The 17454-nt window shown below is 42.8% G+C and overlaps 1 protein-coding gene across 5 annotated transcripts in view; it reads left to right on the top strand.

The window, feature by feature from the left end:
- Nucleotides 1-17454, top strand: part of LOC121571813 (echinoderm microtubule-associated protein-like 6) — an 88310-nt gene that overhangs the window by 36810 nt on the left and 34046 nt on the right. For all 5 annotated transcript variants that reach the window (XM_045222283.1, XM_045222270.1, XM_045222276.1 and 2 more), the window contains exons 5-16: nucleotides 343-528; nucleotides 835-970; nucleotides 5213-5414; nucleotides 6399-6536; nucleotides 8920-9176; nucleotides 12527-12739; nucleotides 12918-13088; nucleotides 13350-13456; nucleotides 14745-14863; nucleotides 15799-15985; nucleotides 16130-16235; nucleotides 16382-16475. In XM_045222283.1, coding sequence (XP_045078218.1) covers nucleotides 343-528; nucleotides 835-970; nucleotides 5213-5414; nucleotides 6399-6536; nucleotides 8920-9176; nucleotides 12527-12739; nucleotides 12918-13088; nucleotides 13350-13456; nucleotides 14745-14863; nucleotides 15799-15985; nucleotides 16130-16235; nucleotides 16382-16475 — 1916 coding nt within the window. The remainder of the gene's footprint in view (nucleotides 1-342; nucleotides 529-834; nucleotides 971-5212; nucleotides 5415-6398; nucleotides 6537-8919; nucleotides 9177-12526; nucleotides 12740-12917; nucleotides 13089-13349; nucleotides 13457-14744; nucleotides 14864-15798; nucleotides 15986-16129; nucleotides 16236-16381; nucleotides 16476-17454) is intronic.

Raw genomic sequence — 17454 nt, 5'->3', positions numbered from 1 at the left:
GCCCCATGCTATCTACCCTGAGGTGATCAGGCTGGCAAATGAACAGTCGTGATTTAGAGCAACGGTTCTCCAAACGCACTGTGACAGCAGCTGATCTCTGAGCTCATGTTCTCTCTCTCTTCCCTCTATCCTTTCCTGTCATTATCCACCTTATGTTATTTTTTCTTTCCTCTCTCTACCTCTCCTCCCATTGCCTGTTTTATCCACCTTTCTCTTCACCTCTCTAATTATCTTGCTTCGCCTTTCCTTCCCCTACCTATGCCTACTTGTACTTCTCTCTCATTTCCTGTCTCATCTCTCCTTCTCCATCTTTCACTCGCTTCCCCTTCTCCATGTCTCTAGTTCTGGGCTCTCTGTGGCAATGCGTTGACGCCCAAACGGGGGATATTCGGGAAGACGGGCGATCTACAGACCATTTTGTGTGTTGCATCGGCTAAAGATGATGTCACATACTCTGGGGCTTTGAATGGGGATATCTACGTGTGGAAAGGACTGAACCTTTTACGCACGGTGCAGGCCGCTCATGGGGTGAGTGAAATACGCACTCTAAACGCCTATAATCTCTTACACCCCTACACTGAAGCAACTCAATTCTCCTTACTCAATTCCCCTTCCCTCCCTCTGCATCCCTACCCTGAAACCTTCTTTGTAAATCTCTAAGGCCTTTAAAAAGCATTGAAAATAATGATTTTGCCCCCTTTTTGTGTCTCCAATACAGAAATAGACTTTTTGACCCACATTCCTATCATATTCCTTTCCAAGTACCTTTTTCTATGCACAGAACAGTTTGATAATCCCCCTGCCTATGACTAAAGTTGACTGCACTGTGTGTAGGCTGGGATCTTCAGCATGTATGCCTGTGAAGAGGGCTTCGCCACGGGGGGACGTGACGGTTGTGTCAGGCTCTGGGATGTGGACTTCAAGCCTATCACCAAGATCGACCTTCGGGAGGCTGAGCAGGGGTATAAAGGTATGCCTCATGAACCTGGTGTAACTACTGCTCTTGGTGATAATATATTATGGTTCTCATTAAAAAGCCAATTGCATAAGCTATTGATGCTAAAGTTACTTCTGATCATCCCAAACAAGTCAATGGCCTCATGAAAAGTTGCAATTTCTTTTGGGTATTTCTTTCTGGTATTCACCTCTTTGTTTGCATGCTTGTCAAAATGTGGTTATGCCGTTTGTAACCCAGAATATATACAGATGAAATGTGAGAAAAACTGGACGTCCATGTTGGTTCTCTCTACCTGTGAAGGGGGAAAAAATCGATACAGTAACATTTTGCGATATTATTTTGGATGATATTATACTGAACAAAACTATAAACGCAACATGTAAAGTGTTGGTCCCATGTTTCATGAGTTAAACTATAAGATCCCAGAAATATTCCATTCACAAATTGACATCCTTGTTAGTGAGCATTTATTTATCTTTTGCCAAGATAATCCATCCACCTGACAGGTGTGGCATATCAATAAGCTTATCAAACAGCATGATCATTACACAGGTGCACCTTGTGCTGGAGACAATAAAAGGCCACTCTAAAATGTGCAGTTTTGTCACACAACACAATGCCACAGATGTCTCAAGTTTTGAGGGAGCGGGCAGTTGCATGCTGACTGCAGGAATGTCCACCAGAGCTGTTGCCAGATAATTTAATGTTAATGTCTCTACCATAAGCCGCCTCCAACGTTGTTTTAGAGAATTTGGCAGTACATCTAACCAGCCTCACAACCGCAAAACCACGTGTAACCACGCCAGCCCAGGATCTCCACATCCGACGTCTTCATCTGCGGGATGGTCTGAGACCAGCCACTCGGACAGCTGATGAAACTGTGGGTTTACACAACCAAATAATTTCTGAACAAACTGTCAGAAACCGTCTCAGGGAAGCTCATCTGCGTGCTCGTCATCCTCACCAGGGTCTTGACCTGACTGCAGTTCGGCATCGTAGCCAACTTCAGTGGGTAAATGCTCACCTTCAATTGCCACTGGCACACTGGAGAAGTGTGCTCTTCACGGATTAATCCCGGTTTCAGCTGTACTGGGCAGATGGCAGGCAGCATGTATGGCATCGTATGGGTGAGTGGTTTACTGATGTCAACATTCTGGGTTTATGGTATGGGCAGGCATATGCTACAGACATCCGCCACCATCACATCATGTTTCAGTATGATAATACACGGCCCCATGTCGCAAGGATCTGTACACAATTCCTGGAAGCTGAAAATGTCCCAGTTCTGGCCTGCATACTCACCAGACTTGTCACTCATTGAGCATGTTTGGAATGCTCTGGAACGACGTGTTCGACAGCGTGTTCCAGTTCCCGCCAATATCCAGCAACGCACAGCCATTGAAAAGAAGTGGGACAACATTCCACAGGCCACAATCAACAACCTGATCAACTCTATGCGAAGGAGATGTGTCGTGCTGCAGTAGGCAAATGGTGGTCACACCAGATACTGACTGGTTTTATGATCCATGCCCCTACCTTTTTTGCCCCTAAGATATCTGTATTCCCAGTCATGTGAAATCCATACATTAGGGCCTAATGCATTTATTTCAATTAACTGATTTCCATATACAGTATGAACTGTAACTCAGTAAAATCTTTGAAATTGTTGCATGTTGCGTTTTATATTTTTGTTCAGTATACATTGATACTTTCGTGTTTTTGTTTGTTGCTAGGTAGCGTTAGCTAGCGCTCGTCGGCTGTACCTGCGGCAAAAAATAAATAATTAATCCTATAGCTTGTTCTCCATCTTCTTTTTCAAAAGTGAGCCAACATGTTTTCAGCACTTTTATTTCCATGACTGAGCAAAACGAATTATCGTGATAATGTCGCATCGTGAGGTTAATGGCAATTTCCAGCCCTATTCTGTACTCAATACTTTAATTGATAGACAGGAGCAGGTGTGAAGTTAGCATGGTGCTAAATGGTTGGTGAGCGTTAGCCCTCTGATCAATTAAACATCACAGAGTCTAAGCTGTGTGCATTAGCAGGCAGGCCCTTCACAGGTCCGTGGGGGACGCCAGAGTAACACGGGGCCACAGGCTGATCAAACCATGTCATAGTCCGCATATTTGTGCTTGTCCCTGGGGTATCATGGGTAATTAGGGTAGCTGGGTGATGGAGAGGATGAGAGGCACATCCTTATGAGGAGATCCATCTAAGCTCACAGGGTTGTCTATAGAAGGGTCACGCTTCTGTTGCAGGGGTGTGTGAGCAGGTCGATCCAGACACTGATGTATGTGTACATGGGTTAACATACTGTAACTAGGGAGTATGTGTAGGTCACTTCAGTCAGTGTGTGTGTGCTGCCTAATAGAGACCGATGTGTGTTTAGCTCATTGAGAGCCCTGCCATGATGATTTATTAGCCTGTCCCTGTGGATGTATCACTGACACCTGTTGACTGGGAACAGATACAGAGGACAGAGAGAGACCGACAGATAGAGAGAGACAGATTAGATCAAATATGCCACTCATCCATTTCCATTCATATGAGCCAGAGCAGGCCATGTTAGTCCAATCAGACAGAGAAACAAAATATTGTTATATTCTAGGGGCCTGAGAGAGTTTGACTGTGCTGTATGGATAAAACAGAATAAAGAAGTTAAGATAAAACATTTTTCTAAACCTTTGACAGATGGCATTTAGTAAACTCCCCTTTTCCATAGCCTTATTTTGTGGATTCCTTTTTCTCTATGCCTCCTGTTAAATTGAGGAAACCATCAGTGGCACTCATGTATTATCAATGAGTCTCTTTTCTCTTCCCTTCCTCTCATCCTCTGTTCTGAGCGGTGGCTGCCTGGCTGTTTGTGGTAGCTAGGGGCTGGTTAAAGCAGAGTAAAGTTCTGTGTCCCCAGCCAGCCCTAGGGGTGGGGAATACTAATATCTGAAGGCTGTGGCCTTTCTGAAAGCCCCACAGACAACAGGTACACCCTGGGATTAGATAATGGCATTGTTGGGTGTTTGGTGGCCGGTCAAAGACCTTAGGAATAAATATTGTAACATGAATTTTGATTGGGTTTAAATCAATCTTATGCAAAAGGTATAATGTTCAACTTTTCCGAACACAAATGAGTAGACATGCCATAAACCTTCATAACAGCTTGTGGCTCTAGATTAGAAAGTGCTCCCAATGATTTTTGTACCCTCCGTATTAAGGGTTTCCTACATCTGTTCTTGAAAGTTTTGAGTCCCAGTGAAGGTTTGATTCCCAACTACGGATCAGTTTTAGTGAGAGGAAATCTGAGATAAGAATCCACATTAATTACTTTTTTGAAATGGTTATTCCCCCAGGGTGTCAAATCTGAAGTGTATTGTGCAGCCAATTAACTCTAGTTCATGTTACTCCGGTTGCTATGTATTCTGTCCATACACACAGATTATGAGACTGGTTTTGGTTGCCAGGTCCCCTGTTTGCCTACACAGACATAGGATCTTAATTTGATCACTTTTGTATTGTATTTGAGTTTTAAAAAGGCTTCTAAAGTTTGTCATTTCCATTTTGAAATTTCAGACTTGATTTGCCCTAATGAAAAATGTATCAACCCCTACAAATATGTACATTAATTATAATTCACATAATAATTCACATTTCCTGTTGCTACAGGATTATTTTCCTGCTGTAGCAAACTGGCTAAAATGAAGATCCTACATCTGTACATTGGCTATAGCTGGTTTCTGGTTGCCAGGTATTTTTGCGTGTAATGTTAGTGAGATGTTGTTTTAGGAAGAGTCTGAGGATCTGTAGCTGTGCTTTTCCTGACTCAGTTAGAGACTATTTAGTATTGATGAGGGGCATTGGGTGATGTCTTGCATTGGGGGATGTCTTGCTGATGTCTTGCTTGCTTGAAATGCCTTCACTGTAGTAGCTCAATCTGTTCCTCCCTCTATAGAGTTTTCTGCTTCATCTCTCTCTCCTCAAATGAAAGTCCACCTGCATTAGTCACGCATCACTCTGTGGAAAAACTCGCCACCAGAAAGTTGTCTGAATGTAATAGTTTCTAACTCTGGATTGAAGTGTAATACACATTGAAGTGGATTAGATGCTACCCTTCATCACCTGCTGAAGAACGGGTGTGATTGCATTCAATCCACCTCTTTTGTTATACATGACAGAGCATTCATTATTTGCGGTGTCTTTCTCATCCATCTCTCTATCCCTCTTTCTTTCTTCCTCTCCCTCCTCCCTCTCTCTCAGGGCTGTCTATTCGTAGTGTGTGTTGGAGGGCAGACCGTATCCTGGCGGGGACGCAGGACAGTGAGATCTTTGAGGTGATGGTTCGGGACAGAGACAAGCCTCTGCTCATCATGCAGGGTCACTGTGAGGGAGAGCTCTGGGCTCTGGACGTCCACCCCAAGAAACCGCTTGCGGTGACTGGCAGTGATGACCGATCTGTACGGTCAGTCTTAATTCCAGCAGCAATTTAGCTCGTACATCAGCTTCCTCAGGAGCATCTTTACACTAGCGTCTTCATAGACCCAGTAGTTATCATCAGAGCTTTCGTCTCTAATTTATCCTTCTCAGTTTACCCAGGCCACCATCCCTGTTCATTCTATTTTAATCTACCACTTCATCCAGACTTTTCATCTTAATTACATCCACTCAGTGAACCCTGACCAGTAGTACTACTCGTCCTGCTTGGTTCACTGGTTCTCCTCTCTTTCAGACAGCCGTTAGTTTGTAAGACACTGTTCTACGCATTTCTAACCGAGACAGTTCTAGCCCAGAGTTCAGAGCTAGCTATAGAAAAGTCACAGTGCCAGCCTGTGCAGGGGACAGATAATTGATAATGAGGCCACATGCCTGCTATCCGTCGGACAGGATCAGTCCCTCCACAACACACACAGACCCACACAACCCCTTTCTACCAGGAGAGACAGAGCTCTCTGTGGGCCCGGTAACACTGTATTTTAACGGTCCATAATAAACCATTAATTAATCATTACACCCACATTTATAAACCATCTATTTATCATAAGTAAAGTATTTTTGCAGTGCCTAATCTAAAGTGAGCACTATCTAACCCTAATCCTAACCCTTAACCTAACCTAACCCTAACCGGTATGCAACCTTTTTGTAAATGCCTTATAAATGGTTTATTTACGGACCGTTAAAATAAAGTTTAACCCTTAATTCAAGACCACACGCTGCAGCTGTAACTAGCTCATTAAAACATCTGTCTAAGTCACTTAGCTGCTACTGATATCTTCCTCTCTTAATACATTCTTATGGCTGTGGCTACAGAAGCAATGTCCATAGCTGAAACTGTGCTGATTGGTTACGACTGTGTGTGTGTGTGTGTGTGTGTGTGTGTGTGTGTGTGTGTGTGTGTGTGTGTGTGTGTGTGTGTGTGTGTGCGTGCGTGCGTGCGTGGTGTTCTCAGGTTGTGGAACCTGGCGGACCATGCCCTGATAGCTCGCTGTAACATGGAGGAGGCAGTCCGCAGTGTGGCCTTCAGCAACGATGGCTCTCAGCTCGCTCTGGGCATGAAGGACGGCTCCTTTACCGTGCTCCGAGTCAGGTACTGCTAAAATGTACCTTCACTACCTACCTTTAGTCCCTAGAGTCAGTTAAACTAACACCCACTCACTCACACACCTGTAGCTCACAGTTACAGAAAACATCCACTAACGAACACTGTTAGGTCCTAGTGTCAGGTAAAACAAACTCCCACCTTCCATATCACTACCTACCTTTAGTCCCTAGAGGCAAGTGCAGTACAGCACGAACTGTCTTGCACATTTAGTTCCCAAATACAGGCACCACTACCCACACCTGTAGTCCTTAGACTCATCTTTAGGACAGCAAGCACTCCTTTCACAATCTGCTTTAGAGCTCAGTGTTTAGTATAGACTCTCCTATCGGGTATAGGACCATCACCTCCCCCCTTTACTGCTCCAGGTTCACGCATCTCCTATAACCCACCTTAAAGGTTACTACAAGCTTCACTCCGTTGATCTAGTGCGTGCGTGCGCGTGGGTGGAGTGGGATTTTTGGAGCAGTGGACACCTTTTAGTAACATAATATCCTCACCAGTCCCACTCCCATTCACAAGGGGGTGATATTTACATTTTGTGAAAGCAAGGAAAGTCACCTTCCCTTGCCAGTAGTAGCTAGCTGGCAGCCTGGCTAGCAGGCTTTAGCCTGGCTAAAAACATAGCAAACTAGCTAGCTTTTTTAGCTTCCCACATCTCCATGTGAAATAATCAAATGTATAATTAAAAGATATGCCCTGCTAAATATTCATATACTTGCTGGTGTAACCTAAAACATTATCCCAGTTTGATATGCTGCTTGTGTATTCATTACAATATCAGCTAAAAATAGAACATCATGTTTTGGTCATGGAGAAAAAGCACATGGCTAGGTAACGTTAGTTGGCTACAGCAGGTTCTACCATTTCACAATAGCCTGGAATCCCTAGTTATTACCTATAAACCAAATACCTTTTTGGGTGGATTTGTGTTGTTTGGATTACTGTTTGAAAAGTCGCTGATATTATTTATATTTGGTTATCAATGCAAAAAATGACATTGCAACACTGTGCTACGCTCCGTCTCCCTAGTGTGTGAATTTACCTTAAGTGCTCTTTTCCCCAGTGGAAGCTCAGGGAGTGGTCAAATGGTCATTTAGGAAAATAATTTCATTTAGGAAAATGAAGGAACGTTTTTTACTATGGTTAGTTAGCTTTCATAAGTACTTGAATTATAGCAAAGCTGGCAAAAGTATTTCCAGCATCAAACTCTTCAGATACATCTTGTAAAGAAGGGCCATAAAGTTATGCAACCTAGCCTACAGTACCACCATGGGCCAAAACCTCCGGTTTTAACAGCCTTCTACTGAGATGCTGAATTCATTACTTAAAGCCTGACTGAAGGCCCCAGTTTAATTTACTCCCCAGCAGATTCAGTGGGTATGCTGGCACTTTCCATTAGGTTATAGTAAATTGGTCCGCAGTGCTGTTAATCAATACGTTTTGAAGTGGCTAATCCCCACGCTGCACTGTGAAGTGAATAGCGCTCCTGATTTGCATTTAGTCTATCAGAAATGAACGGGCTTACAGCATCAGGAGCAGCTTTTTATGATTGTATTGAATTTATGTTGCCTGAGGCTGTGTTGTGTTGTGCTGTATGATTTTGACTGAGAGCCGGTGCGTTTAAAAGGGTTTGACTTTTTAGCTACTTCATCGTTGGTTTTAGCTGTTGGCTGATTTTTGAGCCACATACTGCACTGTATACATAGATATTCCCCATAGGTTATTCCCTATGATTACTGTTCACCATATCTAATCATTAGGAGTTTGTCAGGATAAGGGACAAACATCACTGGCACTATGATTCACAATTCCAGCACATTATAAGAATACGAAGCCATACTGTCTATACATCCTGTGATTACATACTTTCCCCCCTTTGTGATCGTACCAACATAAACATTACCAGAGAGCAATTTAGACAGAAAAACATAATTATGTCCCCATCTAAAATGACCCATGAAAAATGAGTTAATCAAGTCTGGGCTGGCGGAATTGCTTTTGGGTGGGCGCAGCAGGTGTGATAAGACTGTGGTGGTTTCATTGTAATGCCTCCTCCGCAGAGAGAGACAGCAGGAAGATGAGTTTAGTGGCAAGGTTCCCTCTCAGTGTTTCAGCTGGCCTCAGAGTCATTATGACAATGAATGGGCCCAGTCCATCTGCTGCTGCTCACTGTTAGTTAGATAGATGAGCTACCAGCGAGCCTCCTGCGTAGAGCCAAGGGATTCACACTTCTTTTCTCTCTCTCGCTCTCTCGCTCGCTCTCTCTCTCTCCCCCTCCATCTCTCTTCCCTCCCTCCCCCCTCCCTCCTCTCTCCCCCCCCTCTCTCCCCCCTACCCCCCTCCTTCCCCCCTCCTCTCTCCCTACCAGGGACATGACAGAGGTGGTGCACATTAAAGACAGAAAGGAGGTGATCCATGAGATGAAGTTCTCTCCGGATGGCAGCTACCTGGCTGTGGGCTCCAATGACGGCCTGGTGGATGTGTACGCCGTGGCACAGCGCTACAAGAAGGTGGGCGAGTGTAACAAGTCCTCCAGCTTCATCACCCACCTGGACTGGTCCATCGACAGCAAGTTCCTCCAGAGTAACGATGGGGCTGGAGAACGCCTCTTCTACAGGATGCCAAGTGAGTGAATCACCGCCACCGGCCGCCACCACGTTTTGGCAACATTGTGACAATGTTGTGCTTTGGCAGCTTGGCTTTGCTTTAGACAGATTCTGCTGTCAATTTGAGAGTGACTCACTTTGCAGAAAAAGCAACGCTTCATAATAACTTAAAATTGTCCCCGTGTCTCTCTGAACTATGCCATGATAACCATGGTATAACTCCTATTACCTCAGCTTACTGTGAACACAATCAGTGATTTAATCTGATTTAGCTGTTTCTTGTTTCCTTGTTGGGAGAAGGCACGTAAACACATCACACAGCAATCAGCTTGACAGTAAACACCAATTAGGCCCATGAATAGAAGGTGGATCATAGCTAGCTTAGCGCCACGCCAAGCAAGCCCTTGTTACAGAACACACCAGCAGCAGCAATCATCACATCACATCCGGCTTTAACATCGATGTGGTTATGCAGTGATTTCTTCTTATTCGTCTCTTCTGCCTGTCACAGAGTTTCCACTTTCCTCTTCCCAGGCAAGGCTGCTCTCTAGGTGGCACTGTCTGAAACTCTAGACAGCTGCACAAGCCTCCCAGTCACTACATAACCTCTGTCTGCACACACACATACACACACACACAAGCACAAACACACACACCTCTCTGTCAGCCAACACTATGTGTTTGGAGAGCTGTGTGAAAAGCCCTGTCAGAGTGAGTGAATCAGCGTTGCTCCAGGGTGTTTAGTGTCAGCAGACAGACTGTCTAGACTGACAGTAAGGAGGGCAACAGGTGATGCTGCAGAGCAGACAGGAGAGAGGGAAAGAAATATTTTGGTTGCTACATTTTCCTGGTATTTATTAGGAAAAATATTTGACATCAATGGGTACTTTCTTACACTTACCTCAAACACTTTATCTCAATGTGTTTGTTTATTTGTGTTTCCTGCTTCACATATCCGTCTTTTTAACATTGCATTATTTTGCAATTATAAAAGCCAAGGGAATATTCTCTTAGAAAGTCAATTAATTACGTTAATGGAATGACGTAAATCGAGTGTTGAAACATGGTAGATTTTCTAATTTCACTTGTCCCATAGGGATTCTAGATAGCTCCCTCTTCCCTGTGGGTTAGACTAACAAACCACACGCACACACACAAACATTCATGCCCTAATTAAAAAAGGAGCTCCACAAGTGATGCAAGCTTCGGACAGAAAAGGGCTCCCAGCTCTAGGCTTTGTTTACGATGCTATTTGGTTTATTTTTTGCATCAATTAAACCCCTCATTAACACAGGAACAGGGGATTTGTGTGTTAACACCTTCAGTCTCATGTTTATGTAACCTTTACCTGCTTATTGAGTAAACGTATTGTCTTTTAGTTCTGGCTAAGAACCTTAGCAGCAAACAGTTTTTTAAATTATATGAGAAAAAAATATTCAATTTTATTTGGAACGGCAAGCCAGACAAAATTAAAAGAGCATATTTATATAATGAATATGAATTCGGAGGACAGAAATTATTAAATATTAAAGCATTAGACCTATCACTAAAATCTTCAGTCATCCAAAAGTTATACTTAAATCCGAACTGGTTCTCAAGCAAATTAGTAAGATTGTCTCACCCAATGTTCAAGAAAGGCCTTTTTCCCTTTATTCAGATTACAACCTCTCACTTTCAGTTATTTGAAAAGGAAATAATCTCCCAAATGTCACTATTTCTAAAACAAGCCATAGAAAGTTGGTTGCAATTTCAATTTAATCCTCCAGAAACGACAGAACAAATAATGCAACAAATATTGTGGTTAAATTCAAATATACTAATTGACAAAAACCTTTATTTTTTGACAGAATGTTTAAAAAGGTATAATCTTCGTAAATGATATCATCGGTAGGACTGGTGGAGTTATGTTGCACATGCAGCTAACAAAAACATATGGAAATGTCTGCTCTACCCAAAATTACAACCAAATAATTGCAGCCTTACCCGCAAAAGTGGAAGAGGAAAGTGGAAGGGGGGAGAAAGTAAGGAACTTGTCTGTCGGCCTTGCATTAAAGAACATAATTGGTTAAGGAAAACTGTGATAAATAGAAAAGTATATCAGTTTCACTTAAGGACCAAAGGATTGACAGCCGTCCCATATAGATTGCAAAATAGTTGGGAAGAGATCTTTGACGTACCGATCCCATGGCATAGTGTTTATGAACTGACACGCAAAACGACACCGGATTCAAAAATTTGAATCTTTCAATTTAAATTATTATATAAAATTCTTGCTACCAATAGAATGTTATTTATATGGGGGATACAATCTTCCCAGCTCTGCATATTTTGCTGTGAAGAGACAGAATCATTAGATCATTTGTATTGGTTCTGTCCATTTGTAGCTTGTTTTTGGACACAGGTCCAGGAATGGCTAAAGGATTGCAATATTTACCTGGAACTAACCTTGCAGATAGCATTACTGGGTGATCTGAAAAGTCATAGTCAATCAATCAATAATATAATAATACTTTTAGCAAAAATGTTTATTTTTAATTCACAATCTGTAGAAGCAATGAGAATAGAAAGGTTCAGAACTTTTGTAAAACATCACAGTACGGTTGAAATATATATGGCAAATAGAAATCCTATATGGATGGTGTTAAGAGATAGATGGGAGGTATTGAATAGAGTTGAAGGATGGGACTAATAACAAATAACAACAAATAATAACAAAGATAGATAATAATGTAAGCATACTGTGTCCATAATAAGTATATAGGTTGTATGTTGGGAGCTTTTGGGAAAGAGCACAGTTAGAAAGATATGGCATATAGAAGCAAACCGGATGGACATCATGAAAATGATCGGAGAGGTTGAGAGTAGAAGAAGTTCAGGAGCAAAAAATAAATAATATATATATATATATATATATATATATATATATATATATAATTATTGTAAAATTAACTCTGTCCATAAGGTGTAGATAGTAAGTATAGACCGAAAGTAGAGGCCTGGGCATTGTTGTTCACTAATTTACTCCAAGTAGGGAAAGGATGGTGGGGTTGAAAAGTAATAAAGGGGAATATATATATAAAAAACATGGGGGATTGGAAGTGATGCAGACAATTACATTGATAGAAGATACAATCTATCTGCAATATTAAGCTGATCCATTCCCCCAAAATAAAAATAAAATAAAAAAAATTAAAAATCAAAAAATATATATATATATTTTTTTTTAAGAACCTTAGCAGCTAGGTTAGTAGAGCTGTAACATAGTCAACATTATTTAAAGGTGCTATTATTTACGCACAACAAGCTGGTTTTACAAGATACATGCATTCTGCCCAAGTTTGTCTTCCATCCTGTTTTTCTTCCCTGAAGTTGGGAAGCACCTGACCACTAAGGAGGAGGTAAAAGGGATCCACTGGAGCTCATGGACGAGTGTGATTGGTCCAGAGGTGAGTGGGATATGGCCCAAGTACACCAACATCAGTGACGTCAACTCTGTGGATGCCAACTACAGCAGCGCCGTGCTGGTTACTGGAGACGACTTTGGCCTGGTCAAACTGTTCCGCTTCCCCTGCCTAAAGAAAGGTCAGTAAATGTCTGTGTTCTGAATATGCAACATGCCATTTTTACTTTGCACTCATTACAACAACAAAAAAATGTGTACCCATGCAAATATAGAATGATGAGATAGGGAATTATGTTGAACACTCCCCTTCTCTCATTTCATTTTCACTCGTTTTTCTTTCCCTGATGTTGTGAACAGGGGCAAAATTCAAGAAGTACATTGGCCACTCTGCCCACGTGACCAACGTGCACTGGTCTCACGACCTGCAGTGGGTGTTGACCACCGGCGGGGCCGACCACTCTGTATTTCAGTGGAAGTTCCTGCCTGAGGGCATCATGAACGGAGGACTGGAGACCAATATACCACAAGGTACAGTATTTAGCCAGAGGAACCTGGGGGTTTGATTTGTTTACATATTTATTGTATGGTTCTAATGAGAGCCCATATGGTTATGTTGAGCTGGTGCTCTGATATATGATTTCAAATTATTAATCTACCTTAAGAGAGTGACTACAGTACACAATATCCATGATCTTGTCAAAAGCCAATGTAATGACTATGTGAGTGATTGTTGCACCAGTGAAATCAGTTTCCTTGCTGTCACTGTCTCCTGGTATCGGTTCCCGCTAGATGGCCATGCAGATTCCAACAGTGAGGAGTCTGACTCTGATGTGTCTGATGTCCCGGAGCTGGACTCTGATATCGAGCAGGAGACACAGATAAACTACGACCGACAGGTGGGTATGTGGAGCTTACAGACACTGGGGGGAGTCCTATATGCGTCAGACAGAAAGTGGGTGAAATCAGGTTGAAAGATGATACACGATGTGAGGGACACTGAGAAAGTTCCATATGAGGAACGGTGAGTGTCTTACATGATGCAGCATTTGATGCAGAGATAGAATGAGTGTCAGTACAGTTGTGGGATCTTAATTTGGCCAGTTTGTTCGCAGTAGTAAAATAATCCTGCAGGAGGAGGATTTGATTATAATTTTTAAAAAAGTGATAATTTCTTATGGGAAATTTGTTTTGATAGACTACAGTAGACTACAGTTTAGTTGTGAGGTCTAGTGAGAAAAAGAGAACTGCAGGTATTCAGTGAATTTATGTAAATCACAAGGCTAATTTGAATTTCCTGCGGCGCAGGGAAATTATCTGCAACAACAGGGTAATCAAATTAAGATACTCTATCTATAAATGAGAATGACAGTTGAATGAGATGAGAGGAGAATATGCCCCAATTAAAATGGTGTCAGAAAAAAAACATGAGAGACAAGAGAACACACTACTCAAGGCTTAAACAATAACCTGTTTAAATACCCTACAGTAGATAAGGCAGAGAGAGAATAAGTTGTTAGAACAACCCACATTAGTCAGTGTAATCTGAATTGGAATGGCCCGTGTTAGTCAGAATGCCTCCAGCCATGTACGAGGATCCTGAGGCATCCTGAAAGTCAATGAAGGCGCCGAGTGGAGATATTCTGATATTGATGTTAGCAGAGAGAGGCTGTGAGGCGGATGGAAGGGGAGATGATATATTCAAATAGCAGAGTGCTCCTATCAGCGGCTTTGTATGGGATCAGCGCTGACTGAGACTCTATTTGTCGGAAAACGCCTGGGTTGCCATGGCATCCATCACATGCCTTATCTCCACTGGCAGCTGGATCTGCATTTGTTGCCGTGACGATGCGGGTTGGTGCCACACGGAGCGCTGCCATGTGTGCTCTGTAGATACACGGCCGGCGGTGCCCGCACTGCTTAACTGTGGGGGGAAAATATTATTTTCCCTGCTTCTCTTAAGACTTAATTATTGTCCTCATGCAACACTTTGCATTTCTTGATTGTTTGTTGTCTGTTGTATTTCATATCATGGTTCAGTAAAGCATATTATGTGTTGTAGGAGCATGAAGTAAACTTGATCACTATTTAGGTACTTTAGTCAACCTTAGCTGCTTGTGATTGTGGGGAAAGTGGATGAAAGCAGGTTGACATGATGTACAATATGAGGGACTGCTGTTGTTACAGGTGTATAAGGAGGACCTTCCGCAGCTGAGGCAGCAGAGCAGAGAGAAGAAGCAGCAGGTCGGCTCCCTAAAGCGCCAGAGAGGCCCAGACGAAGCTCTTCGTCTGAAGTTTGTCCACGGGTAATGGGTTCTTATGAAAGGTTCTTATGGCTCTCATTTTGACTGTGTTACTGAGTGTTCATCAGAAAAATACTCACACGTCAAATTGGTTGAGATGACACTCCACCATTTGAAATGACGTGAAAAGGACAGATGTCTTATATTGAATTGAGAAGAAATGGTGTGTTTCCATCGTGATGAAACAATCTCTCTATCTGAAATAGGCCTGTCTGTGTCAGCTGTTGGAATATGCAAATCCCTTTTCAAAGCTGTAGTATTTAAATTATTTTTGCTAAACCTTTTCAAGATGTGTGAAGCAGTTAACTTTACTGATTCAGCACAAGCAGCCATTAAAGACTTCCCCGTAGCAGCTCTAATACTCCCTCAGTGTCCTTTCCTTTTTGTAAAACTTAAAGACCTCACAGTGGGGGAGGCAGAAGTCTTTCAGTGTTTGAGCGAATAAATAAATGCCACATATTTGATTAAAATTCCCCACACACACCACAGGGTTTATCAGGCCATGTAGGGGAGAGACAGCATATGAACTGGGATTTTATTTGGAGTGCCTCTTAGAAAGGTGGTCCTCTGTAGCTCAGCTGGTAGAGCACGGCGCTTGTAACGCCAAGGTAGTGGGTTCGATCCCCGGGACCACCCATACACAAAAATGTATGCATGCATGACTGTACGTCGCTTTGGATAAAAGCGTCTGCTAAATGGCATATTATTATATATATTATAAAGGGATCATACCTTCACTGTTTCAAATTAATAGCCATCTCATCTGAATATGTCCTTCTCTAGTCAGCTTTACAGAAACACCCAGGCACTCAGTCAAGGAATGAATTGACCTTTGTATCAGTATAAGTGACTTTCACTTTCCTTAATATAGTAGAATTGTGTTTGTCCATTATGTTTGCATTTCCGTGACCTATTTCTGTGTGTGTGTGTGTGTGTAGGTACCGCGGCTACGACTGCAGAAACAACCTGTTCTACACCCAGGCGGGGGAGGTGGTGTACCATGTAGCGGCGGTGGGCGTGGTCTACAACAGAGAGCAACACAGTCAGAGGTTTTACCTGGGCCACGATGATGACATCATCAGCCTGACCGTACACCCACTCAAAGACTATGCAGCCACTGGACAGGTACACGTGTACACACACACACACACACACACACTCTCTCTCTCTCTCTCTCTCCCTCCCTCCTCTTTTTCGCTCTCTTTCGCTTTCTCTCGCTCGCTCTCTCTCACACACTGATCTTAATCACCTCTTTGTGAATGAATCCAGGTTGGCAGGGACCCAGCCATCCATGTGTGGGACATCCAAACCCTGAAGTGCTTCTCCCTGCTCAAGGGCTTTCACCAGAGAGGAGTTTGTGCCCTTGATTTCTCTGGTATGGCTCTGTATTTTCCTGGGCATGTAACTTATGTCATTATCAGATTTTAATTTCAATACCAGCCTGTGTTTTCCATGAGTGTTCTGTCCCTATGTCTGTTATGATGTCAAACTAAGAGTAGCATGTTGTTCCTCTATGTGCAGCGGATGGGAAGAGTCTGGTCTCAGTGGGCATTGATGACCACCACTCTATCATTGTGTGGGATTGGAGGAAGGGGGAGAAGCTGGCCACCGCAAGGTACTAAAAGCTTTTTCACACCAGCTGAAAGCTACTATTTGTGTGATCAGTGGGGGTGTGCATTTAGACATTTAGAGTTATTACAAAAACAGGGTTTTATAGAATAGTTCAGCTAAGCTGGGTTCAAATCTGGTTTTTCTCTTCTTTCAAATGCTTTAGCTGCCCTTGATTGAGCTTACCTGACACAATGGAACTTATGGTATACAGTCGTGGTCAAACGTTTTGAGAATGACACAAAGTTCGCTGCTTCAGTGTTATGAGATATTTTTGTCAGATGTTACTATGGTATACTGAAATATAATTACAAGCATTCCATAAGTGTCAAAGGCTTTTATTGACAATTACATAAAGTATATGCAAAGAGTCAATATATGCAGTGTTGACCCTTCTTTTTCAAGACATCTGCAATCCGCCCTGGCATGCTGTCAATTAACTTCTGGGCCACATCCTGACTGATGGCAGCCCATTCTTGCATAATCAATGCTTGGAGTTTGTCAGAATTTGTGGGTTTTTGTTTGTCCACCCGCCTCTTGAGGATCGACCACAAGTTCTCAATGGGATTAAGGTCTGGGGAGTTTCCTGGCCATGGACCCAAAATGTCGATGTTTTGTTCCCCGAGCCACTTAGTTATCACTTTTGCCTTATGGCAAGGTGCTCCATCATGCTGGAAAAGGCATTGGTCGTCACCAAACTGTTCTTGGATGGTTGGGAGAAATTGCTCTCGGAGGATGTGTTGGTACCATGCTTTATTCATGGCTGTGTTCTTAGGCAAAATTGTGAGTGAGCCCACTCCCTTGGCTGAGAAGCAACCCCACACATGAATGGTCTCAGGATGCTTTACTGTTGGCATGACACAGGACTGATGGTAGCGCTCACCTTGTCTTCTCCGGACAAGGTGTTTTCCGGATGCCCCAAACAATCGGAAAGGGGATTCATCAGAGAAAATGACTTTACCCCAGTCCTCAGCAGTCCAATCCCT

This window comes from Coregonus clupeaformis, chromosome 1 (genome assembly GCF_020615455.1).
Source record: "Coregonus clupeaformis isolate EN_2021a chromosome 1, ASM2061545v1, whole genome shotgun sequence".
Lineage (NCBI taxonomy): Eukaryota > Metazoa > Chordata > Actinopteri > Salmoniformes > Salmonidae > Coregonus > Coregonus clupeaformis.
This window is presented reverse-complemented; position numbering and strand designations above follow the sequence as displayed.